The 25,475-nt window shown below is 37.5% G+C and overlaps 2 protein-coding genes and 1 non-coding gene across 7 annotated transcripts; 2 read left to right on the plus strand and 1 right to left on the minus strand.

The window, feature by feature from the left end:
• The first annotated feature begins 7,522 nt into the window (after positions 1–7,522).
• Positions 7,523–10,725, plus strand: LOC110909103 (flavanone 3-dioxygenase 2). Its single transcript, XM_022154112.2, has 3 exons — positions 7,523–8,367; positions 8,714–9,086; positions 10,386–10,725. The coding sequence occupies exons 1-3, from the start codon at positions 7,829–7,831 to the stop codon at positions 10,599–10,601; spliced, it is 1,128 nt and encodes a 375-aa protein (XP_022009804.1). The 5' UTR covers positions 7,523–7,828; the 3' UTR covers positions 10,602–10,725.
• Positions 10,726–11,050: 325 nt separating this feature from the next.
• TRNAK-CUU lies at positions 11,051–11,123 on the plus strand. The gene has a single exon. It is a non-coding gene; the product is annotated as a tRNA-Lys (tRNA).
• Positions 11,124–11,699: 576 nt separating this feature from the next.
• Positions 11,700–25,110, minus strand: LOC110909109 (homeobox-leucine zipper protein ATHB-15). Of its 5 annotated transcripts, none has more exons than XM_022154127.2 (18): positions 24,786–25,110; positions 23,772–23,962; positions 22,496–22,646; positions 21,681–21,784; positions 21,192–21,282; positions 19,899–19,994; positions 19,686–19,799; positions 19,495–19,578; positions 18,806–18,961; positions 17,612–17,686; positions 16,935–17,237; positions 16,400–16,585; positions 15,855–15,935; positions 15,624–15,758; positions 14,032–14,354; positions 12,988–13,093; positions 12,757–12,906; positions 11,700–12,003 (listed from the first exon to the last, which is right to left on the minus strand). In XM_022154127.2, exons 2-18 carry the CDS (start codon positions 23,942–23,944, stop codon positions 11,857–11,859), a joined length of 2,475 nt encoding a protein of 824 aa, XP_022009819.1. In that variant the 5' UTR covers positions 23,945–23,962; positions 24,786–25,110; the 3' UTR covers positions 11,700–11,856. The 5 variants fall into 5 exon arrangements, with proteins under 5 accessions (XP_022009819.1, XP_022009815.1, XP_022009809.1 ...); XM_022154123.2 differs by having other exon boundaries at positions 22,526–22,646; positions 23,772–23,985; XM_022154117.2 differs by having other exon boundaries at positions 23,772–23,985; positions 24,786–25,109.
• Between the last annotated feature and the right edge of the window lie 365 nt (positions 25,111–25,475).

The raw sequence follows: 25,475 nt of genomic DNA on the forward strand, positions 1-25,475 counted from the left end.
CCCACCAATCGCTGTGAGTATACTCGAACCCTTTTTGCATTACGCACTTTTGGGTGTTACATACGTTACTTATTCTAAATCACATCGAACACACTATGCAACTACTTTAACGCTAACCGTTACCGCATGTTATACGTGACTTAATGAATGCTTGTTTGTTATGTTTACATATGGAATGCTGTCTACCTGCCTTAGCAACGATAGTACTATAGTTTGGACCCAGCACCTGTTCACTCAAGGGTTGTTAAGGAAAATTTGTTACATGGTCACAGTGGTGAATGTGTATTACGAACTGCCTCGGGCAGTCAACCCGCAGTCATTGGTATCGATAGGTTCATGTCGATAACTAACGTGCTTCATTTTACACTGTGTACGTGCTGGTTATGCGTAACAATTTCGAACTCTGTTATATCTATTAAACTTGTATGATCACCTTTACACTATGTGTATTGACTTTTACTTTAACGTATGTGACAGGTGCTTATGATGCTTATTTGCTTACTTTGCTATGAAATCGAGGCTAGGAAAGACCTAGGTCAAGAATAAACAATTGTCTGTAATAAAAATATGAGTTGTCGGAACAGAATAATTTGACTAGATCTTTTCTGTAATAATTGTATTATCTTTTATGACATGGTATGGGACGTGTTGCTTTAAATAAATGGTAAATATAGTTTTTATGGAAACTTCTTGACAATCTGTTTCGCTCAGTGCCGCGCCCCGATGTTTCCGCCATCGGTTGGGGTGTGACATCGTTGGTATCCTCCGGCCACTGGTCACTCATCTGCGCCGCGACCAGGACATTCTCACCAAAGATTCGATTTGGTGTGGCAGTTAGCTTCATGTACCAATCAGTCCCCTTGGGGATCGACAGTTCCTCCTTCTCGATTGCATCCGGCTCGCGGAAGATTATCGCGATCAGAACAACTTCCTCTCTGATGAAGAAAAACTTCTGCTTCCAATCATGAAAGTTCTTGGGAGCATTTAGCAAGATTTTCTTGGTTGACCCTCGATTGCCGAAAGAGTAGAATCATATATTCCAGATCAATTGATAGAATACCCTAAACCTCTCCACTGTGGGCTCTAGACCATGAGACCGGCATAAAAACTCAAAGTGTCTCACCCTCACCATGCCGGGTGGACTCATTTGAGATATGTGAAACCCATAATAATGGAGTATATGGGCCATAAACTCCGTCCCCGGCAACCTAAAGTTTCCTTGCAGAAAGAAATCCTCGAAAAGGGTTATACACCCCGGCGGTGCATCCGCGACAATCTGACTCTGCCGGGGATATTGGGCATCCCACTCCGGTGAAAATCGGAATCCCCTAGTTATCTGTTCAAATAACCCTTGGTCCCATTTGAGGACAGGGAGGGGACCTTCTTCGACTTGAGATCCTTCTTCAGCCATGGAAATACTTGAATATGAAGGTCCGCTCTAAGAAACTTGAAGGGTGTTCAAGAACTTGAAGATCTGCTAGTGAAATGGTTGAAGATTCGAAGAAGATTTGAATACTCAAAAGAGAAAAAAGGAAGACAGAAGAAGTTTGTGCAATCCTCTCTCCTCTCTTTGACTATTTATACTCATCGCATTTAATGCGATGGGTAAACATGCTGTATTAACCGCGCGCGTAACCAATCAGAAGACGCCGCGTAAGGCGAGATTCCCGGAGTGACGATTACCACGCGCGCGTGGGCCTCACTCGCCTGACGGAAAGCCGAACCGCCAGTGACAGCATGATGATGGTCGTGTCAGCAGTCAGCTCGAACGTCGCCGTCAACGACATTTTGCACCAACCTGTCATAATTCAAAATTCGAGGTTTTTCTCGCTCAAAGTTACTACAAACTTCATGCAGAAGTTACCCAGGCCGCGCAACTTCATAATTATCCACTGAACCTGCGCACTTACACTTAAAAGCAAAGAATTATCAACAAACAAATCTGTTAGTTGCGCCGTAGTAACTGACAAACACTTACACGTGCACGGCTTACCAAGATTTAGTAGGCATTTTTCTGACCTAACACTTCCTTTTTTCTAAGTCCAGAGCTCCAACCATTTACTTCGCACATGGTGCAGCACTGGACTGGGGGAACTTGAAGGGGTATGGTATCAAAAAGCCGCGCAGACCATTTAGGTCGCGCGCTGGACAGTACTCCTTACTCAGCAAGCTGATTAATCTTTTAGACCCGCGCGAGTTGCTTAAGCAGAGCCTGACCTCGCGCGAGGTCCAAACAAGAGATAACATCAGTTTCAACACTTAGCGTTCTGAATAAGAGCCTTCTGAACCTACAATCCTGTGCGGGCTAGTTACGTGCTTAGCAAGGGTCGCGCAGGAGTTAGAGAGCAAGGCCACTTCAGAAAGTACAGAAGGTACAAGTGGCAGAAGTTTAAGCCAATCAGCGTTTTCCAGGCTGTGCTCTATCGTGCTCCACGATCGTCTGACGTGCAGGAGACAACGAGTACACAAGGACGACTACGTGGCACCAATCAGGGGGCGACGACAACTGCCCCATGATCTCCACTTACATGCTGATGGCAGAGGGACAACAAGGCCGACAACTAGGACACGTGGCTCCAATCATGGTGCGCCAGCACTGGAGATCTTCTAGAGACACTAACGGTCGATACCGGTGAGACAATGAGGATATTCCCTGGTTGTCACCTTCCGGCCCAAGGCCCATCAGCCCATCTCCTCTTACACCTCTTCGGCTATAAATAGAGACCTTCAGACACAGGTTAAACATTCTACACTCTCTACTCTCACTCTTAACACACTTATTTCTTCAAAGCGGATACTTATTCTCACGCCGGAATCAGGTTAAGAGGGAAACCCCCATATTCCCCGCTTAACGAGCTAACGGTGTTCTGTTTTGCAGGAAGATCAGACCAAATCAGAGCTCAAGAAAGTTTAAGAAGATTAACCCTCATGTTTGAAACATAAACCAAACTAATTAACTCTAGAATTAGTTCCGTGTTTCTTCACCACCTTATATTTTTCCTTTCTAGTCACCAACTCTGCAATAATTTCGTTCTCTTCTTCATTTTCCTTAACGAGTTTTTTGATAACAATGTTTAACTTTTCAATCTACAAAACAATCAACAATCAATGTACTAAGTCAAGAAGTCAAATATGATATAATTGATAACGGACAAGTCGGGTATTATCTTAAATTCAACCGGTTAAGGTATGGCTGTAATTGGTTTTTTCTTATTTTAAAGGAGTAGGGGCCAATAGCCTATAGCTATATTAGGAAACTAATAAATTAGATAAGAAGGAGAACAACTTATGTTGTTTGTTCACAATTTATTGTAATGCTAAAGAGTGTGGTCATGATCCTTTATATAGGCGTCATGTCATTTATCTTTAATTCATCATTCAAAACTACCATCGAAGGGTGTGATCATGACCCAAACCAATGTCTTCTTTATTATTTTAATTTATTTTTTGAAAGTGTCAAAATCTAGGAAAATGGAAAAGGTGACCCGTGGTAATTGTGGTTCAATCCACGCCAACCACAATGAATCATTGAGGGGAGTGGTTTAGTCTTACATTCATGTTTCTATGTGGCGGATTATGTTCCAACCATGACCCCCACCTTTCAGCCTAAGGCTAAAGGGTGTGGTCATGACCCTCATGACCCTCTACATAGGTGTCATGTCACACACCTTTAATTCACCATCCAAAACTACTACTATAATGGTGTGGTCATGACCCAAACCACCATCCCCTCTATTTTTTAAATATATATTTGTCTCAAAATCATCAAATAGGAGGGCCGTGATAATCAAGGTTCACTTCATGCCAACTATCAATCAAAGAGAAGAATGGTGTACCACTTGATTAATAGTCCTATGTGACAAATAATCTCCCAACCCACATCCCCACACTCGATAGTCTAATAGAAGTATCCCAAATAAAATACATTCAAATACAACCTACCACTAAAACTTTTATTTTTATTTTGTCTCCCCATTATAATTCACGGAGAGAGAGCATAAAGCGTTGCTCGAATACCTAAAGTCTAAAAGGAATAAAGATACCTCGGAGAGATACCTCGGAGTCTTGTATACTATATATATACGGGTAACTAACATTGCTTAACTCATATACTTTTCCTTTGTTCTTGTGGTTGAATTTAGGAAGTTTGTTTTGTTTTCATGTATTTATGAATGTATGTTGTTGTATAATGTTATATATGTTTCTATTATTACTGGGTTACTCTCTCACCACTTCTTTTGTCATTGATAACTTTCTGTTTCTATATTTTAGTTTTGATTGTTTTGGAGTGGGGGGTTTATCAGGGGCCCATTCTATACACACCCCCCCTCCTTCCTGATTACACCCCCCTTGTGAGAGGAAAACTGTCGGTCCCATGCAGGCCCCACCTATAAGTATGTGAGAGGAGGGGGGTGAAAAAAGTAAATAGGGGGGTGTAGAAAGTAGCACCCTTATCAGGACATAACCTCTCTATCTCTATCCCCCATAGATAAAGGTAAGGATCACTTACATCCTTTTCTCTTTATATTCTACTTAGCTTTATTATTTATGTGATTTAAGAGATATGATTGTTGTTGTTGTATTATATGTTATTATTATATTTGCTTTATTACAAGCAGTATTTTCATACAAGTTTAAAAAGTTTAATATATTAAAACTTTCCTTAATATTTACATTATACATATCATAGATAAATACTAATAATTTTTTTTATTTGTTTAAATAGTTCTATCACTAAAAGCTTACATACATCTTCATGCATGTAACGACTCGTTATCACTGGCGGATCAAGAATTTTATTTTAATGAGTTCCTTTTGATAAATTCTCTTTAATTCTTACTATTTTTTTTTAATTCTATAAGGTTCTTACTAATTTTTTTCCATTTTTTCCAAACACATTGGTTCATAGGAACCCACAAATGTGGGTTGGTTCCGCCACTGCTCGTTATTGGCGAGTTTATTTCAAGTCAAATAAGAATCTTAGACCACGGAGTGTGGGGGGCTTGGGTTGGGGGCATTGCTCGACACGTGACGAGTGTGGACTCCACCAGACCACCTAAAAAAGTGGGGTGTGGAAGCGGCGTGGCCAGGCCTGCGTGGGGTGACATGTGGATTTTTTTATATAGTTGACATTTATATAATAAAACACAAACTTATCTCAATTAAAAAAAGTTACATAAAATCCTAAAAAAATTAAAAAAAACCTACTTATTAAATCCTAAAAAATACAAAAAGTAGTTACTAGATCCTAAAAAAAGAAATTTTTTTTACAAAGTGCGGTAAATATTAAAGTGGGGAACCCACTTAAAATCCGAATTCCCATTGTGCATATACTCGATCTTCGCGATCTCCACTCGATCGTTGTGGGTCAAGTCGCCCGCAGGGACACGGTCGAAGCAAACTTTAAACCGATCCAACTTCGGTTTGAGCTCACGCCCCTTGTATTGGCACACGTTTAAATTATGACGCGCGTGCCCAACGTGTTGTTGGTATTGCTGAAACGCTCGTCCCCAATACGCGGTTTGACCGCGTTGTAGGGTTCGTTGTGCATCAACAAATGACGTCATTAGTGCTATTTCCTCCTCCTCTGTCCAATGCACCATTTTCGCTTTTTTGTGTGGGTTTGGTTGAAGATTTGTTATTTGTGTTTGGTTTTGGTTGAAAAAGATAAATGTGAAAAAATGAAGTTTGGGATGGGTATTTATAGGTATAAAATTGATTTTTTACTTACCAAAACCGCCATTCCCAATGGCTAGAGCAAATGGCTAGCCCAAACGGTCATCTCTCACCAGCCAATCCAAGCCAGCCACCTCACCTCTCCCCCGCCAAGCTTCAAATCCACACCAGTGGAGCAACGCCGTGGCCAACGCTGGCCCGGTGTGGTTTAGCCAGCGTTCCTGGCAACCCTTGCCCCAACCAACGCCCCACATTCCGTGGTCTTAGATTGTTTAAATACACGAGTTTCATAGATTCACATAGAAAAGCTACAACTAGTAATTAAATTCCTATCTTCAAATCCATGGAAAGTTTAATAATAAGGGTATACGGTGTGGGACTCGGCAACGGTCGGCAAACGTGTTTGCCGATCGGCAAACGTGTTTGCCGATCGGCAAACACCGCCGCCGAAGATTTTGGGATGCGGCAAAGGAAACAAATCGGGGACAGGATGCCGATTCGGGAAAGAAGAGAGAGAGTGAGGGAGCAGGAGAGAGAGAGTGAGTGTATGAGAGAGAGTTTTGTGGGGTGGGGTCCATGCCATCTTTTAACCAATCACACCTTTTTCTTTTTTTTTTAAAAAAAAAAGTTTACCACTTCACCAAGTGTTTAAACCATTACCAACATTTTTCACCAAAGTTTAAACACTTTTCACTGATTGACGTGGCACACTCTCATTGGTTAATTTTTTAGTTTGCCACTCCAAAGTGTTTAACCACTCCTTACACCCTAAGGGGCTATTTGGTATCCTTTTGATAATTTTAATAGGATGTTATCTCTGAACTAGTGAAAGATAGCGTGTGTTTGGTTCACGTAAAAGACATCTCATGATGTTTATGAAGCCTCTTAATGGTAAGTTTTAAAAACATGCTGACCGATTCATAGACTACCTATTAATCGGCCAGACCTCTTAATAACTCAACACATGACAAACAACCTCTAAATATGTTTAAAATAACGAATTGTGAGAACCACCTAAACATTTCTATATGCTATTTTAAATACCATATACACCACAATTATGTAAAAAGGTTTGATATTAAGCGCATCCCAATACATCCGAGTGTTTATAAAAAAAAATTGCACCATAAATACACCACAATTTTAAATTGGGAAATTGACATGTGATAATCCCTGGTAGACGTTATTGGCCATTGGCAGTCCAACTTTTGAATATTCACCCCACCAGTCCAATCTTTCACCTATTTTTCCTCTACCGGCCCTCGTTAAAAAAACTTAACAGCGTTAAGTTTTTTCCCGAATTACAAACAAATGTTTTGGCTTTTGATTAGAACAACGATTCGAGTCGATTGATGTAAAACTTACCTCGAAACGGTGCTCCAAACGACTTGATTTTTGTTAATTGGAAGTTTAAACACCCGAATTGAAGCATCATTTTCGTCGTTTGGAGCACTGTTTCGAGGTAAGTTTTACATCAATCGAATCGTATCATCGTTTTGATCAAAAGACCTAAAACGTCTGTTTGTAATTCAGAAAACAAAACTTAACTCCCTTAAGTTTTTTCAACTGGCGACCGGTGGAGGAAAAATAAGAGAAATATTAGACTGGCAAAAGAAATATTTAAAAGTGAGACTACCAATAATGTCTATCAGAGATTATTACAGGCCAATTTATGTTTTAAATTTAAAACCATATTAACTTTACACATCAATTGATTGGTGGGCTACCATTTTGGGTAAAGTGCTAAAGCCCATACACAAAAGTAAACCAACCTGACTATTAGGCTATTAAACCCAGCCCAGTAACATTCAACCAAACACTTTAAGCAGCAAGACCGGCCCAGACCTACTGAACCGGCTGACGTCATGTTATCAAAAAACCGGCTTTTTCTCTTCTATTCCCGCCTTTTTCAACTCACCATCAAAGCTTCAAAAAAGAAAGCAAAAAAAGTGTTTTAACTGGGTCTCAATGTGGGATATGTTCCAGACAATCTCATCATTACTGTTTCAACCCAAATTCCACCATTTTTCTATAAAATTATCACTCAAATTCATTAAATTCTAATCCAAATCCTTCTAACAAACAAACAAACACCTGTAATTCGGTTCCGGTGTGATTTTCGATCATTCGATACGGCTTTCCGATCAATAACATGGCGAATTCGCCTCACTCGTCTTACAATATACCGTTAGATTTCCGCGCACCACCGCCTTCTCCGGTAGCATCTGGCCGTAGATCTTCGGTAGCGAACGACGAAATCCTCACGGAGTTTCTCCACCGATCACTCCGTGTGCCGGATCTGGTGTTGCCAAATCGCGTATTTCCTCGACAAAATTCGAAGATCCAGAACCTTCCGAAGCTCGATTTTGAAAAGCTAAACCCTAACCCTAACCCTAACCACGCGATCAATTTTGAAGTAATTGATGTCATCGCGCAAACCGGTTGTTTTGAGCTTGTTAATCATGGAATTTCCGGTGAGCTTTTGGCGTCGGTTGTGAAATCCGGTGGCGGAGTGTTTGAATTGTCACCGGAGAAGAAGAAGGTTGTTTCTAGATCCAACGAGAGATCGTATGGTTTCGTTGAGTTTCATGGAGATGAGAAGGAATCGAGCGAAGAGTTTGTTTGGTGTAGAGACGATTCGTTGCGATCGGAGATGGAGGAGATCTGGCCGAATCAGTATTCGAATTTCAGGTAATTCAGTTAAGTGTTTCCGTTAATTTTGTTATGTCGGTTACAGATGTGAAAACCTTCTCTACCAGGACGTGTTTTGCCTGTGCAAGCAATTTGCGAGGTGAAAACAAAACTGTAAATTTCTAGATGGATAAGCCATCAAGTTACAAGTACAAAGTATTAACTGTATATCAGTAAATATAACAATAATATATTTACTGATATACATTCAAATACATATAAAAATATATTCCGTTAATACAAAGCTCACAGTATCCTGACACAGTTTACTTGGGTTGTTACTAGAAACTTAACTAATAGAGCATTATATCATTTAACAAATCTTAATATGACTGAATTTTTGTAGTGAAATAATGGAAACCTTGATGTGTGAGATCGAAAACATATCCGAAATTCTACTCAAATGGTTCATGAATGGTTCTACGTCGAAACGGAGATTTGATGAAGATGGAACTAGAGAAAGAGAGAATGGTGGATCCGTGTGTTACATCTACAAACATTGTCCGGATGGAGGTATCGTACCGGATGATGATAAGTGTATGGATTCATTGCGATACGATGTGATTCGGATGCTGATACGAGGGTCTGAACACCCTCACACACTTTGTTTTCATGTGTGTGATGGATCTTCAGAGTTTCATGTTTACTCTAAGAAAGGTTGGGTTTCGTTTTCGCCCGATAACGATGCGTTGATCATCACCATTGGTGATCAGTTGCAGGTAGCTTCACTCATTCATTCATTCATTCATGCTATGTATGTTCCATTGATGGAAGAAACAAGTAACATTGAAAAAAATATAAATATAAAAGAAACATGTAGGAAGTAGGGGTTGTTTATGGTCTAGTTAACCGGGTTTCCGTTATTATTTTAGGCCGAATCACTAACTATGTTTTCGGAAAAGAATAAACCAAATCGGGTGGGTTGGTTACCGACTTACCGGTAAAGCCAAAGCAGTCAAAACGGTTTGGTTTCAACAGTTTTAACTAGGGATGGGCAAATGGTACCGGGTATAGAAACCAAATTTTAATGTTTTCAGTACCGGTTTTTACCTTCAGCATCGAACCGTACCGTACCTTCGGTTTTAAGGGTTTAAAAAAAATAGTCATGAGACTCAAACAGTAAACATGCCGAGCTAAGAGCCAGAGCTCGCATAAGGTCTAGTTCAACTTGTTTTGAGTTATATATTAAATAAAGTTATATAAATAATAAATTCGTTTAGCCTTGGTCAAATAGAGGCTCGAGCTCGTATAAACTCAACTAGACTTAAAATTTTAACGAATCAATCTCAAGTATGTTAGAATACTTGACTCGTTACACCTCTAGACACAAATTAGTTTGGTCAATAAAAATTGAAAATTTTAAATTCATATTCTTATGTAACTTTTAAAAGCATGTTACTTACTTTAAAGTTCGAGAATAAAAGGTGTCGTCTACCTACCTGAATGATGGATTTTATAAAAGTAGATTATTACTTTAATAATATAATATTTATATTTAATACACAATAATTTATAAATTTAAAAAGCAACTAAAATACGTTGGAGTCAACCTTAAATTATAATACAAGTTTTGGACATGTTAAGCTGACCTTTCTAGTTTTCAAGGCTATAGATACTCAAGTCTTTAGCGTTGGATCGATGGGTATTGATGCGTATGTTCATATCATTGTTTTAAAGGTAGACCGGACCAAGTTGTCTGATCAGCTAAACTAAAAAATATTGGTGCCGTCAGTTCAGCTACAAGCTAATAAACTTGCTGGTTGGAGTAAACCATAAAAAAAGTTGAAAAACCGTCGATGCTTGCATCCTTCTTTTGTTAGTTGTCCGTTTTGCAGTTACCATTCGGATTTTCAAAAGAATGGTTCGATTATTGTTAACTTTATTTCCATTTTGATTTTAGCATAAATATTAGGCCAAATTATAGAAGAATGACGAGTAAACGGACAACAGCTGCAATCCCTTTTATAATCAAAATAAGATGTAATGTTTTAATAAATGTTATGGTGTGACAAATGCAGACATGGAGTGAAGGAAAGTACAAGCATGTTATAGGGAGACCAATCTTCAAAGGGAAACAAGAGGATTGTGTATCATTGGCTTTTCTATATAACCCCCCTCCACCCACACCCACATCCAAAGGCCAAAAGGACAAAACCATCTCATTAGGCCATCAAATCTTGTTGGTTTTGATTTTAGTCTTTCTTTACAACCTTTACTCTTATATTTTTACTTAGACCAACATTTTTGTTCATTCGTTTTACTTAACCTTATGATTTGAGGGTGAGCGTTTTGCTTGATCATGACCAGGGTTGTGTGTTTTCTCATTATGAATAAACATTTGTGATTTTGATCTGGTCACATATTTTTTTTGAGTTAAGATATGAAACATGTTTTATTTGTTAGTTAGTAAACATATCTCAAATAATCTATCTTTATTTTATTATACATTGCAATATATATAGCCTTTTAAAATAAATCTATAACTTAATGTACATGATAAATATATAACCAAAGGTTTGTTATGTTTGTAAGTAGTTTATAAATCTTTAATCACAAGTGAGACTATTTTCTGGTACTTTCATATAAATTACAGGGCTCAAACTTGGGATAAAAATACAAAGATGTGATTAATTTCACAAAATTTATAGGATATTAGAAAAGATTTATAAGAACTAATATACAAGCCCGTCTAGCTCAGTTGGTAGAGCGCAAGGCTCTTAACCTTGTGGTCGTGGGTTCGAGCCCCACGGTGGGCGACATCTTTTTAATTTTTTTTTCAATTGTTTTGGGCCAACATAGTTTCAATATTGGAGGCCACACCGGATACAAAGGATCCCGACAAGCGACTATCCATACCCCCCTTCGAATCTCGGATAAAGTTGGCGCTAATTCCTGTGGCAGCGTGGATAAGTCGACGATAATAACTTATTCTAACAAGACTCCAAAAAAGCAACTATCCGTACTCCCTTCGAATCTCGTTTAAAGTTGGCGTTAATTCTTGTGGCAGCGTGGCTAAGTCGACGATAATAACTTCCTCTAACACGACTCCAAAATGTGGCGAGGGGGTAAGGCAACAAAATTTTGAAAATAGGGGGAAAGAGTGTCACCGCCCCCAAACCTCAGAAGGTAAAACTACAGTTTACTCTTATTATTATCTAAACTGGGGGCCTAATAGAGAGATGAAAGAGAAGCGTTCGAGAGAAAGAACGCTCTCTAACAAGTTCTATGAGAGGGCAAGGGGAAAGGGAGGTGCGTTCGAGGGATGCTTTTGGAACAAAACATCCTAGTGGTCAATGCAAGAACAAGACATAAACAAAAACAACTAACAATAATGTTCAAAACAAAATAAGTGGATTTTATAAACCAAAATAAATAACAAATAATTCCATGCATGCAAAGTTGTACATACCACAAGAGTAATAAATATCTCCAAAAGACATCCATCCATCCATACATAAATACTCTCATAACTTAAATACATACTATTACTTAAACAAACGACCAATTGATGAACATAAAGGCAAGACAATGCGCATTTTCTTCTTCATTCACTACTTTCCATGCCACTGCTCGCTCGTAAGAAACCGGTCGCCCCATGCTAGACGAACACACTCCTCCTTGAAGACACACGAAGCCCTGCCATTGAAAAAGCAAACTTAAATGGTTACAGCTGCGCTCCCGATGTATGTCACTTATTGCAAACTGTGTCCTTTGTCTTCAATAATTACAGAAAACGTACTCGATGTTTGCAAACCTTTGCAAGTTATGTCCTTTAGCCGTAACTCAGTTAATTTTTGTGGGTAAATCTGACCAAATGGACCCCACATGAGGGTATTTTTGTGGTTAAATCTGACCAAATGGATCCCACATGAGAGTAAAATGACCAAAATACCCTCATGTGGGGTCCATTTGGTCAGATTTAACCACAAAAAATTAACTGAGTTACGGCTAAAGGACATAACTTGCAAGGGTTTGCAAACATCGAGTACGTTTTCTGTAATTACTGAAGATAAAGGACACAATTTGCAATAAGTGACAAGGTTTCATATCGCGGGCCTAATAAGCATGTTGGCTATATAAATATTATAATGTATATATCAAAAAGTATACAATTATGTATCACTATATATAACTATCAAAAAATAAATAAATAAATAACAAATATATATATTTAATTATTTATATATAAAATTACATTTACAAATAACTATTGAAAATAATATATATACACAAATAAGTAATGAAACAATAATTATATACATAATAAACAAGCATGGCTCGGTCAATTTGGGGAAGAAAAAAATTGGTCTTCAACGGATAAAATGGGTAAAAAAAGCTAAAACGGAAACAAGTCAAACAGGTAAAAAAGGTGTATAACGTTTGGCAAACCTGTTGCATTATCTGAGCAAATTCTGTGAAAAGACCTTTTCGCCCATGTTCATCGAGAACTTTCTCCAAACTTATGTCTTGAAGTGCAACCAAAGTTGTCTCGAGCATATCCAGCCCAGCTTGGTTTGCAAACGTGAACACGGGCATTGCCTGCATGAGTATATTAATTCTTATGAGCACAAATGGGCCGGGTCGGGATTTATTTTCTGAATAATTTGTACGAAAACCGACCTTAAGAGAACAGCACATGATTGCATCTGAATGGCTCCAAAGTAATTTCAGAACGTTTTCACTTCTTTCATTTCCGGATTTAAGCAGCTCCGCCCCCAAGTAGAAGCTGACAGAATATTAAAAAAAATGAAATGAAAACCCGACATCAACACACTGCAAAAAAACATGCAACTTCTACATGTTTTTAGCGGTGTGAACGAGCTGAGCGCTCGTGAGCTATTAGAAATCAGCTCGTTTAAAGCTTGAGCCCGAGCTTCGTATACCGTGCTTGACTTGGCTAGCGAGCCTAAACACGCCCTATTATCTATATAATAATTTTATTAAATATTAATGAGGCCAGTTAACGTACAATACGGCTTAACGTACATCACGTACGACAGATAATTACGCACGTTCATTTGAAAATCACGCACGTTATAAACTAAAAAACCTAAATCACGCATGATAAAAACATTAATCACGCACGTTATACACATAATCACGTACGTTGTCGTACGTGATGTACGTTAAGCCGTATTGTATTTTACACTTTTCCTAAATATATAACTAGGATTAACTACATAATAAATAGTAGTATATATATAGTTATGATAAAATAACAATATATGTGTGTGTGTAGTGAAAGGTTCAAATACAAAAGGCTCTTAACGTGCGACGGAACGCGACCACCAATATAACGTGCGTAATTATGCAAATAACGTTCGTAATTAGGGTTTAACCCAACCCATGCGTAATTATGCAAATACCGTGCATATTTAAAAAATGAACTCGCGTACCGTCGCACGTTAAGGGGCTATTGTACGTTAACGTTACGTTAAGGGGCTATTGTACGTTAACGTTCCCCTATATATGAATATATAAAATTGTATGTAACATAACAAACGAACCGAGCACACCCGAGCTCAAGCTTGAAAAATTACTCAAATGTCAAGCTCAGGCGACCTCGGGCTTGGCTTGTCGCATTTAGACCCCTAATGTTTTTTTATATGAAACATGTAAACGGAATAGGTATAGGTAAAACATTAAACGGTATAACCCGTTTACCTATAACTGCGGGAAATCCATCGAGCTAAAATATGCGCTTCAGGGGTGCCTAATGGCGCCTGAAGGGCACCATTAGAGTTCATGTTAGAAGATAGAGCCGATGCAACCTTTTGAACCGAAGATATAACGGTTCGAACATATTGGCGGGCTAAAGCGGCTACGGTTTCTTGCATGTGGCTCTCACAAGCAAATTCAAACGCAATTGTCATCACCGATCTTGCACTGCCACTAGCAACATAGTAATTACTTGAAGGTCTAGTCCTGGACCCACCAATGTCAAGAGCGGAAGCAAGATCAAGTGTGCGATTAGGACTCGAACCACCCTACACGTTTAAAAAAGTTAAAAAAATTTATATAAATTTGGCTTATATAGGGAATGGGTTCACATGGGTTGAACATGTTGAACGTCGTCAATATTATATATTTAAAGCATAGAATGCGTTAAATAGTTTCCTAAAAAAATAGATATTATCGTAATAATATGTTTTGCAAGTATATTTAACACACTAACTATACCCGTACCTGTACCGTAAATACCGGTACCGAATCTGAACAAAATTGGGTACAGAATACCGTAGTACCGTACCGGATATTTTGGTATGGTACGGGTATTTCGGTATGGTACCTGCTTTGGATCCACTTTGTTTTTATTTTATTTTTTGAGCACTCGTACGGGTACTAAATAGGGAAATCGGTACGATTACCAATACATTACGGGTTCCAAATAGGTAAAATCTATACGAGTACGAGTACGATTACGATATGGGTACCAAATAGGTAAAATCTCATCCCTACCCCCGATCCATTGGTGCATAGACCGTCTTAAATTACCATATTGAGAATAATACTTCTTGTGATCATATTTAACACATTAATTATATATAATGATGGACGAAAAAAGGTTTTTGTCATACTTGCGCCTTGTTGCGACCCGCCCTAAAATTACCTATTTTGACCAGATTCCTAACCCATATATATTCTCACCTTTACGTCACGACGCGTAAATGTGGCAACATAAAACCATTTTATCCAAAAAGATAATATCTATGTAATCATATTTAATACATTAAATATCAATAAAAAAAATGGACAAAAAAGTTTGAGAGACAACCCAGCCCGTTTCGACCCATCTTATAAATTGCTCGTTTTGACTCGTTGCCCCCAACACGCGAGGTGTACAAAAAAACCGGTTTTAGAAACGAAAACGGGAAAAAAACCGAAACCGGTTTTTTTTAACCGGTTTTTTTATAACCGAACCGGTTTTATAACCGAACCGCCGGTTTGTGACCGGTTACTACTCTTGATCTGAAAAACCGGTTAATAACCGAAACCGGTTTAAAAAAAAAAAACGTTTTTTAACCGGTTTTTTTGGCAAAAACCGGTCCGAACCGGTTACACCGGTTATTGTTTTGGACTTGAAAAACCGGTTAGTAACCGAAACCGGTTATAAAAAAAAAACGGTTTTCTTTTTCGGTGAAAAAAACCGGTTCGGTTAATAACCGAAACCGGTTTTTGAAAAAAACCGATTTGTACACCTCTAAACCCGCTCAAGTTGTTAGGTGACAATGTGACATGAATAGTTGAATACTAACCTTAATCGGATCAAGAGGAATGATACGAAAACCGGAAGGCAAAAGAGGTGCATCATCGGCAAAAGAAGCGTCTATCGGAGCAAATATGAGCTCAGCACACATGCCGACAGCGTTCTCATCCATTCCATTGCATAGCTTTAATAATTTAACGATTAAAAAAGACGCTAGATCACATCGTTCATTGCATAAAACCAATATCTAAAATATAAAAGAGATCTAAAGAACACATACTTGTAGGAGAAACATGTCTCCCGATACTAACGCGTCTTCGGCACAATGCCCGACACCCTCCATTTTTATAACCTCCAACAACTAAAGAACACAAAGTGAGACTCGATGTCAAACAAACATAACAACATATTGTATCAATGTCCACTTATGAGTATGTAAAATACATAATTTTATAGAGCTTGAAACAAGCTGAGTCGAGCTTGAATACTTTCTCATGAGCCGAGCTCGAGCTTCGGATATAGAGGCTAGAGCTCGAAACGAGCCCAAGACCACTTACACCCCTAACCCAACCCACTTATTCCCTATGTAGTTAATATTGGTGATATATCGGTGATATAAGCGATATCTCGATTATCGGTCCCCATGTAAAATATCGGTGTCAAATATCAGTCAGAATATATCGGTCCTTGACCGATATCTGATTTTTTACCGCATTAACTACATATACCCGTAAATAAAATTTACCATTTTTGACATGTATAACAATAATTGTGTCAACAAAGATAAGAGTCTAAAACGGAAAAGAAGTAGTGATCTCAACTTGCCTCTTCATGTTCGATTGTGTGGGCCAGGGGAAGAATCACTTGACCTCCAAAATTACCAATTTGCCCCCCTGGTAAGCTACAAGGACCGAGTTTAACCGCAGCAGCCGTATAAGCATCGATATTGTAATCTGCCCATTCTGAACGGTGTTCCCTTAAAAACCGAAGAAGGAGAGCCGGAGGAACGTTCTGGAAGATGATATAAATTTTGTAGCATTAAGCAATATAACAAAAGAAACTTAACACAAAACTGACCCGACCCGAAACTCGTTCTGACCCGGACCCGTACCGACCCAGACCCGTTTCGACCCGGACCCGTTCTGACCCGGACCCGTTTCGACCCGAACCAAAACAACCCTTTTTTTATAATTGACCCGTTTTGACCCGAACCCGTTTTGACCCATGACCCGACCCGACCCGACCCAACCCGTTTGCCAGGTCTAGTACTTATAGAAACATATGAGTGCCTAAGGGTCAAACGGGCCGCATAAAAATAGTCAAAAGTCTCCCAAATGTATTTTAAAGCATAAAGTCTAACCTGTAAGAGCATTGATGCTTTGGCGCATAAAACAACGTTAGTAACCGACGAGTAACCGTTAGGAGTTGGTAGAATCAACCCCATAAGTTTTTCAGGTGAAGAGTTCACAAGAACGGTAACGTCGTCAACTCCGTCAGTAGCCATTAATGACCATCCCTCAGTAGTAAAGCCGTTTAGAGCCTCGTTAAAACCCCTGCTTAACCTCTGACTAAGTGCCCGTAATTCTGCGGGTCTTCGGCCCCAATTATTAGGGGCACCGGATTGTGACACTTCAAGAGCAATTTGCCTCAGTTGGCGTAACGCCTATTAATGTAACGTAACGTCTGTTAATTAACAACTAGTAATAATAGTATAATACACTTGTATATTAAGCAATATAGATAATGTTAAAGAGTTAATTACTGTTTTCGTCCCTGTGGTTTGTCAAAAATCACTATTTCAGTCCATTAGTTTAAAAGTTGCGATTTCAGTCCTTGTGGTTTCGCTTTCGTAACCATTTCAGTCCACCTCGTAACCATTTCAGTCTCTGTACTTAACAGAATAATGGACTGAAATGATTACGAAAGTGAAACCACAGGGACTGAAATCGCAATTTTTAAACTAATGGACTGAAATAGTGATTTTTGACAAACCACAGGGACAAAAACAGTAATTAACAATGTTAACGTGTTGGATACCATAATTGTCATTTTTTGAGCGAGCATGGTTGACGATTCATATAACGGGCGCAAGACTTCCGGCACGCTATATGCCTATATATCAAAACAAGTAAAAAAACAAATAAATTATTTTATCAAAACAAGTAAATATATAAATAAATAAATAAAGGTTGATGTGACAAAATGGGTAACGAGTCAAAATAGGCACTTTTTGGAGTATCGATCGTTTGGGTTGTCACCAAACACTTACTTTTTCCCAAATAGAGTTATGTTTGCGAAATAAATATTATAACATACAGAGTTAATTGCCCGGATGGTCCCTGTGGTTTCACGTTTTTTCACGTTTAGTCCCCACCTTTTGAAAATAGCAGGTATGCTCCCTATGGTTTGTTATTTTGTTACTCGGATAGTCCGCTGACTAGATGTCAGTTAGTTTGGAAATAGCAGGTATGCTCCCTATGGTTTGTCATTTTGTTACTCGGATAGTCCCCTGAGTAAATGTCAGGGGACTATCCGAGTAACAAAATGACAAATCATAGGGAGCATACCTGCTATTTTCAAAAGGTGAGGACTAAACGTGAAAAAACATAAAACCACAGGGACCATCCGGGCAATTAACTTAACATAAATAACTCAAATTTTTAAATAAAACTTAGAAGGTTGTAGCTTTGTAGGATACACTTTAGGTGATTTTGAACCAGATCGACCTGATAAACCCGTTTTCTGTATAGCTATGACTCATTTGAAAGTTTGAGATAAGATGTAACCCAAAACGACCTTTTCATATAGAGTAAAGTACACGGATGGTCCCTGTGGTTTACCAAAAAATTGGATTTGGTCCCTAGCTTTTCAAAAGTACACGGATGGTCCCTGTGGTTCGCACTTTGTAACACATTTAGTCCCCAACCAACAAATCTAAAGGTTTTAGCATGCCCAAGTAAGGGACTAAATTCGTTACAAAGTGCAAACCACAGGGACCATCCATGTACTTTTGGTAAAAATTGGGGACTAAATACGTTACAAAGTGCAAACCACAGGGACCATTCATGTACTTTTAGAAAGCTAGGGACCAAATCTAAATTTTTGGTCAACCACGGGACCATCCGTGTATTTTACTCTTTTAACCATCTTAAAGTTTTACCGGTTTGATCTGTTATCAAATGAGATATAGCCCTAATTGACCCATATAATGAACATAATAACACAATTTACCTCTAGATCCATATGATCCACAATATGAATAATTGACCCACCGCCTTCACATGGTCTAATCAAGTACCCACTAGCCAGCATTTCGGCCCGCACAAAGTTTGCAACCGGCGGTATGCTCGGACCATTTTGGATGTTTGTTAGTGATCTTTCACAAACCTAACCACATAACAAGAAATAAATGCGCACAACATATTTATAGATAAGAAAAACAAAATAAGAAATCATAAATTATAAATTAGAGTAAACTGCCATTTTGGTCCCTGTGGTTTGGTCACTTTTGCCACTTTAGTCCAAAACTCAAACTTTTTGCATCTGGGTCCCTGTGGTTTCAGTTTTATTGCCATTTTGGTCCAAAAATGAAATCAGGTCATATTTGTCTTATAAAATCCTGCTATTTTGTCATTTTCCGCAAGGGCAAAATGATCATTTCTTTTTTATTAAAAAATATCATATTTTATAAGACAAATATGACCTGATTTGCCCCTGAGGAAAATGATAAAATTGCAGGATTTTTCAAGACAAATATGATTTGATTTAATTTTTGGACCAAAATGGCAATAAAACTGAAACCACAGGGACCCAGATGCAAAAAGTTTGAGTTTTGGACTAAAGTGGCAAAAGTAACCAAACCACAGGGACCAAAATGGCAGTTTACTCTATAAATTATAAATAATAAATAATAAACGTACCACTAAACTGCCATCTTGAGTAACGGAAGTATAGCGTAACAACAAAAAGTCACGAGCCGTAGCCAAAGTTGTTGGAGCATAAAGCTAGAAAATCAATTATATATAATAATAAATGAGATAACACCAAAATCCAAATCAACCCATTTGGAAGTAAACGGGTCAAATATGAAACCACTAAGAAAAGTTATTACCTGCATGTATAGGATCTCAATGCTTCCACCGGTTCCGGTAGGTAGCACGTTGAGGATATTAACCGCTCGGCAATCACGAAACCACGAGGGGCGATCCTTGAGGATTTCAGCGACCTGAGACACGAAAGTCAAAGTCAAAGTCAAGATTACTCAGTCTTTGACTTTATAACCATAAAATAACAAATTAGGAGATGATATTAGTATATTACTAACCCTTGTAGGCTCGAGAGCAACCAAACCGCATGCTCGTGCTGCCACACCATTGCAACCATGAGCAATAGAAACGATTCCAATGGAATCCGGACCAGGCTGTATGCCAATATACACAACAAAAAAGTCAGAATTACACGTGTGCAAGAGTATTTAAAAGTCCTTGAAATATGAGCCCGGTAATTCTTCCGGTTTTAAATAAAAACCGAAAAAAATGCCACATCGTCAATGAGCACTCGCACGCAGCCATGCTGGATTCTGTCATCATTTCCATTAAATATTGATAAGAGTTAATTACTGTTTTCGACCCTGTGGTTTGTCAAAAATCATTATTTCAGTCCATTAGTTTAAAAATTGCGATTTTAGTCCCTGTGGTTTCACTTCCGTAACCATTTCAGTCCACCTCGTAACCATTTCAGTCCCTGTACTAACAGAATAAATGGATTGAAATGGTTACGAAAGTGAAACCACAGGGACTGAAATGGTTACGAAAGTGAAACCACAGGGACTGAAATGGTTACGAAAGTGAAACCACCGGGACTGAAATCGCAAATTTTAAACTAATGGACTGAAATAGTGAGTTTTGACAAACCACAGGGACGAAAACAGTAATTAACTCATATTAATATTACTAAAACCCCATAAATTAATTTACTAAAAAATTATATTAGTAGTGAAATAAGATTTGCAATCATATTAACACACTAGTTATTTAATATTTTTTTGGATAGAGTGCTTCACACCATCCAAACCGTTACAAACCTACAAAATTAAAACTTATTTTGACTCAAGCCCGTTTTGACCCGTTACACAAACCACCAATCTTGCCCTCTTTAATTACATGTTGACTAAAAGGAGAAAGAGTAAAGTACACGGACGGTCCGTGTGGTTGTTCTAAATATTGGATATGGTCCCTTGCTTTCCAAAAGCACACAAATGGTCCCTGTGGTTTGCACTTTGTAACGCATTTAGTCCCCAACTTTTACCAAAAGTACATGGATGGTCCCTGTGGTTTGCACTTTGTAACGCATTTAGTCCCCAACTTTTACCAAAAGTACATGGATGGTCCCTGTGGTTTGCATTTTGTAACACATTTAGTCTCTAACTTGGACCTTCTGAAACCTTTAGATTTGTTAGCTGGGGACTAAATGCGTTATAAAGTGCAAACCACAGGGACCATCCGTGTACTTTTGAAAAGATAGGGACTAAATCCATAATTTTAGTTAACCACAGGGCCCATCCATGTACTTTACTCTAATAGGAAAAATAATTAAGCAACTAATGTTGTAGGGTCACCTTCATTCCGGGCATTTGGACCCACTCAATAGCGGTTCCGGTTGCCTTCGAAAGAAACTCTGCTAAAGTTTCCTCTGCAATGGACAAAAGTCTGCAAAACATTGAAAAATTTAATAAACAAACGAGTTAATTACTGTTTTCGTCCCTGTGGTTTGTCAAAAATCACTATTTCAGTCCATTAGTTTAAAAATTGCGATTTCAGTCCCTGTGGTTTCACTTTCCTAACCATTTCAGTCCCTGTGGTTTCACTTTCGTAACCATTTCAATCCATTTATTCTGTAAGTACAGGGACTGAAATGGTTACGATGTGGACTAAAATGGTTACGAAAGTGAAACCACAGGGACTGAAATCGCAATTTTTAAACTAATGGACTGAAATAGTGATTTTTGACAAACCACAGGGACGAAAACAGTAATTAACTCTAAAATAATAAAATCAATCAAATGTTGATAAACAATAAATAGAGCATGAACTAATCTTTAACTAACCCTGCAGGAGTACTAGCATCCCGTGGCGGGTGCTGAGGTGTCAATCGGCGTTGACCATTTGTCACAACCGACTCACAACTAGTGTCGTTAGTAGCATGTGCCGTCTGCAATATGAATGCCCCGACACATTATACAAAAAAACACAAATAAGGTTGCACAATTAATTATGGGGGTGTTTGGATGTGTGTTTTGAAAATGGTCCCTGTGGTTTGCACTTTGTAACGTATTTGGTCCCCAACTTTTGCCAAAAGTACATCGATGGTCCGTGTGGTTTGCACTTTGTTACGCATTTAGTCCCCAACGTTTAGTGACTAATTGCGTTACAAAGTGCATACCACAAGGACCATCCATGTACTTTTGGCAAAAGTCAGGGACCAATTACATTACCGAGTGCAAACCACAGGGATCATTCGTGTATTTTAATAAAGCTAGGGACTAAATCCAAAATTTTGATTAACCACAGGGACCATCCGTGTACTTTACTCAACTTTGGAATATGGTAATCAGTTTTGTTACATCTAGTAGCAACTAGAAAGCTAATTATTCAAAACTAGTGGTGACAATCACCGACACGAATACGACATACTTAACGGCCTAGGGTTGGCTCGTAAATCGGTTGACCCACGTAACCTGTTTAATAAACGGGTCTTGTTTGGAATGGACTGTGGATGAATGGGTTAACCCGCCAACCCGTTTAGCATTAGCATAAAATTATGAGTGGTAGTTAGTTGGAAACTATAGATAATCACTTTCACGATACACATCCAAACCCCCCCCCCCCCCCCCCCCTAAACTACAATGACAAAAATACTGACATTTGGCCGAAGGGGGCCGTTTTTACCCACAAGGTGTGACACTTGTTTCTGCAATCTTTCATTTTCTTCGATTAAAAGCTTGTTCATAGCTGCCAGCTTTCGATTCACGCTATGAAGACGTGAAGATTCTTTCCTTTGTTTTTCTCTACATCTAAAAATAGAAAAAAGCACCGAAAAGGAATATACACATCGTCGTTACAGATCACAACAAACATAAAGCAACTTTTTAATCTTGCTAATTTCAAAACCAACAAAAGAACAAAAAGACTTGAACAAAAAAAATCAATTTTTATAGAGTTAATTGCCCGGATGGTCCCTATGGTTTCACGTTTTTTCACGTTTAGTCTCCACCTTTTGGAAATAGCAGGTATGCTCCCTATGGTTTGTCATTTTGTTACTCGGATAGTCCCCTTAGATTTACTCTGGGGACTATCCGAGTAACACAATGACAAACCATAGGGAGCGTACCTGCTATTTCCAAACTAACTGACATCTACTCACGGGACTATCTGAGTAACAAAATAACAAACCATAGGGAGCATACCTGCTATTTTCAAAAGGTGGGGACTAAACGTGAAAAAATGTGAAACCACAGGGATCATCCGGGCAATTAACTCTTTTTTTATTATGGAAGTAATAAAGGAATTGTAGTGACAACTCACAACACCCTTTATACAACTAATGAAAAGACTTATCGTTTTCGATCTTTCGATCAAAGAACAATGAAAAGAACCAAAGATTGAACCAACAAGAAACCAAAAAGAAAACCCACAACACGTTACACACATCACAAGTTATCACATTAAAATCACTCTAAAAAACAAAAATAATATAACATTTTTTTAACTTCATTATGTGTCTTTGATTCTAACAAGGAACATGAACATGAGCTACAATCAAAAGCCACAAAACATGTCACAAATCACAACAAACATTTCACACACAAAAAAAGATAATCTTTTTCAGTCCTTTTGATCACCCAACAATATCATCATCATCATACTCAGTAAATCCCACCAATAACAAAGCTAAGGTAGGGTCTGAGGAGGGTAAGATGTAGACAGCCTTACCTCTACCCGTTAAGAATAGAGAGGCTGCTTCCAGTGATCACCCAACAATAAAAATACCAAATTTCAAACTAAAAATAAACCATAAGTCCATAATCAATACCCACAACACATATCACAAATCATCACATTATGATCACATAAAGAAACACAAAAACTCTAAAACTTTACAAATTTTATAAAAAAATTCATAAACTTTTAATGCATACCTTCTATTCTGAAACCAAACTTTGATTTGTTTGGGCTCAATGTTAGATAAAATAGGGCATTCGCGAATAAGCTGTTGCCTACGAAGAGAACTCGGTTTCGGACATTCATGGTAAACTCTTTCAAGTGCTTCAATCTGCTCTGGTGTGTATCTAACATATTTCCCATTATCCATTATCCCCCCTTTATCATCCTTGCAAGACATTGCCATCATTACTATCATATCAATAGCAAATCATTAAAAAAAATCCCCTTTAAATAACCAATAATAATAATAATAAAAACACAATCTTTATTCAAATATTTATTCTTTTTATTACAAATATTGATGATTTCATACTCTTTAAAATTAAATAAACAAAAAATAAGATATAAACACAATCTTTATTCAAAAAATGTAACTTTTTTCTTACAAACATTGATGATTTCATACCCTTTAAAACTAAATAAACAAAAAATAAGATATAAAAACAATCTTTATTCAAAAATGTAATCTTTTTTCTTCCAAATATTGATGATTTCATACCCTTTAAAATTAACTAAACAAAAAATAAGATATAAACACAATCTTTATTAAAAAATGTAATCTTTTTCTTACAAACATTGATGATTTCCATACCCTTTAAAATTAAATAAACATAAAAATAAGATATAAAAACAATTTTTATTCAAAAATGTAATCTTTTTTTCTTCCAAATATTGATGATTTCATACCCTTTAAAATTAAATAAACATAAAACAAAAACAAAAACACAATCTTTATTAAAAAATGTAATCTTTTTCTTACAAAGATTGATAATTTCATACCCTTTAACATCAAATAAACAAAAAATAAGATATAAAAAACAATCTTTATTCAAAAATGTAATCTTTTTTTCTTCTTCCAAATATTGATGATTTCATACCCTTTAAAATTAAATAAACATAAAAATAAAAAAAAAACAAAAAAAAAACAATCTTTATTCAAAAATGTAATCTTTTTCTTACAAAGATTAATAATTTCAAATTATTCATACCCTTTTCTGAGCTTTGAATTGTGATGATCTCAAACCCACCAAGAAGATCTGCAACTCAATTTAGATAGCTCCAATCGTCCCCAACCTCTGAAACATGTTGAATTCTTGAATCTTTTTGTGTAAAGATATGATTTTTACAGCAAAATATGATGTGGGTATGAAGTAGAATTATGTTTCTTGAATCTTTTTGTTGAAAGATTTGATTTTTACAGCAAAATATGATGTGGGTATGAAGTAGAATTATCAGAAAAGGGAATTTAAGGAAGACCCTAGTGCTTAAAAGAGTAAAGGGAGTAGTAGGTTAAAGTGGTCTGAAAATATGGAAAGACTGTTTGGATTTGTTGTTACCTCATTTGTTTTCTATCCATGTCAAAACTGTTAAATCAAAAAAAAATAAATAAATAAATAATCTTTATTTCAAGAATATATGTATAGAATCTTTGTACGGTATTTTGATCATGTTATATATGCATATGGCCCATTATTTGTTGCTGAATTACAAACTTGCCATTTGAGTGTTGGTTAAGGTATGATGTGGATGGCAAGTGATGTAAATGTGTGAAAAAGAAGGGGTGAAAGATGAAGATAAAATGGGAATCAGGTTTGTAAAAACGAGAGAAGAGAGGATAGACATGATGATGATGATGATGGTTTTGCATGCGGCACTGATTCTGCTTTACTTTTTTGCAT

Source organism: Helianthus annuus, chromosome 2, assembly GCF_002127325.2.
Source record: "Helianthus annuus cultivar XRQ/B chromosome 2, HanXRQr2.0-SUNRISE, whole genome shotgun sequence".
Classification (NCBI taxonomy): Eukaryota; Viridiplantae; Streptophyta; class Magnoliopsida; order Asterales; family Asteraceae; genus Helianthus; species Helianthus annuus.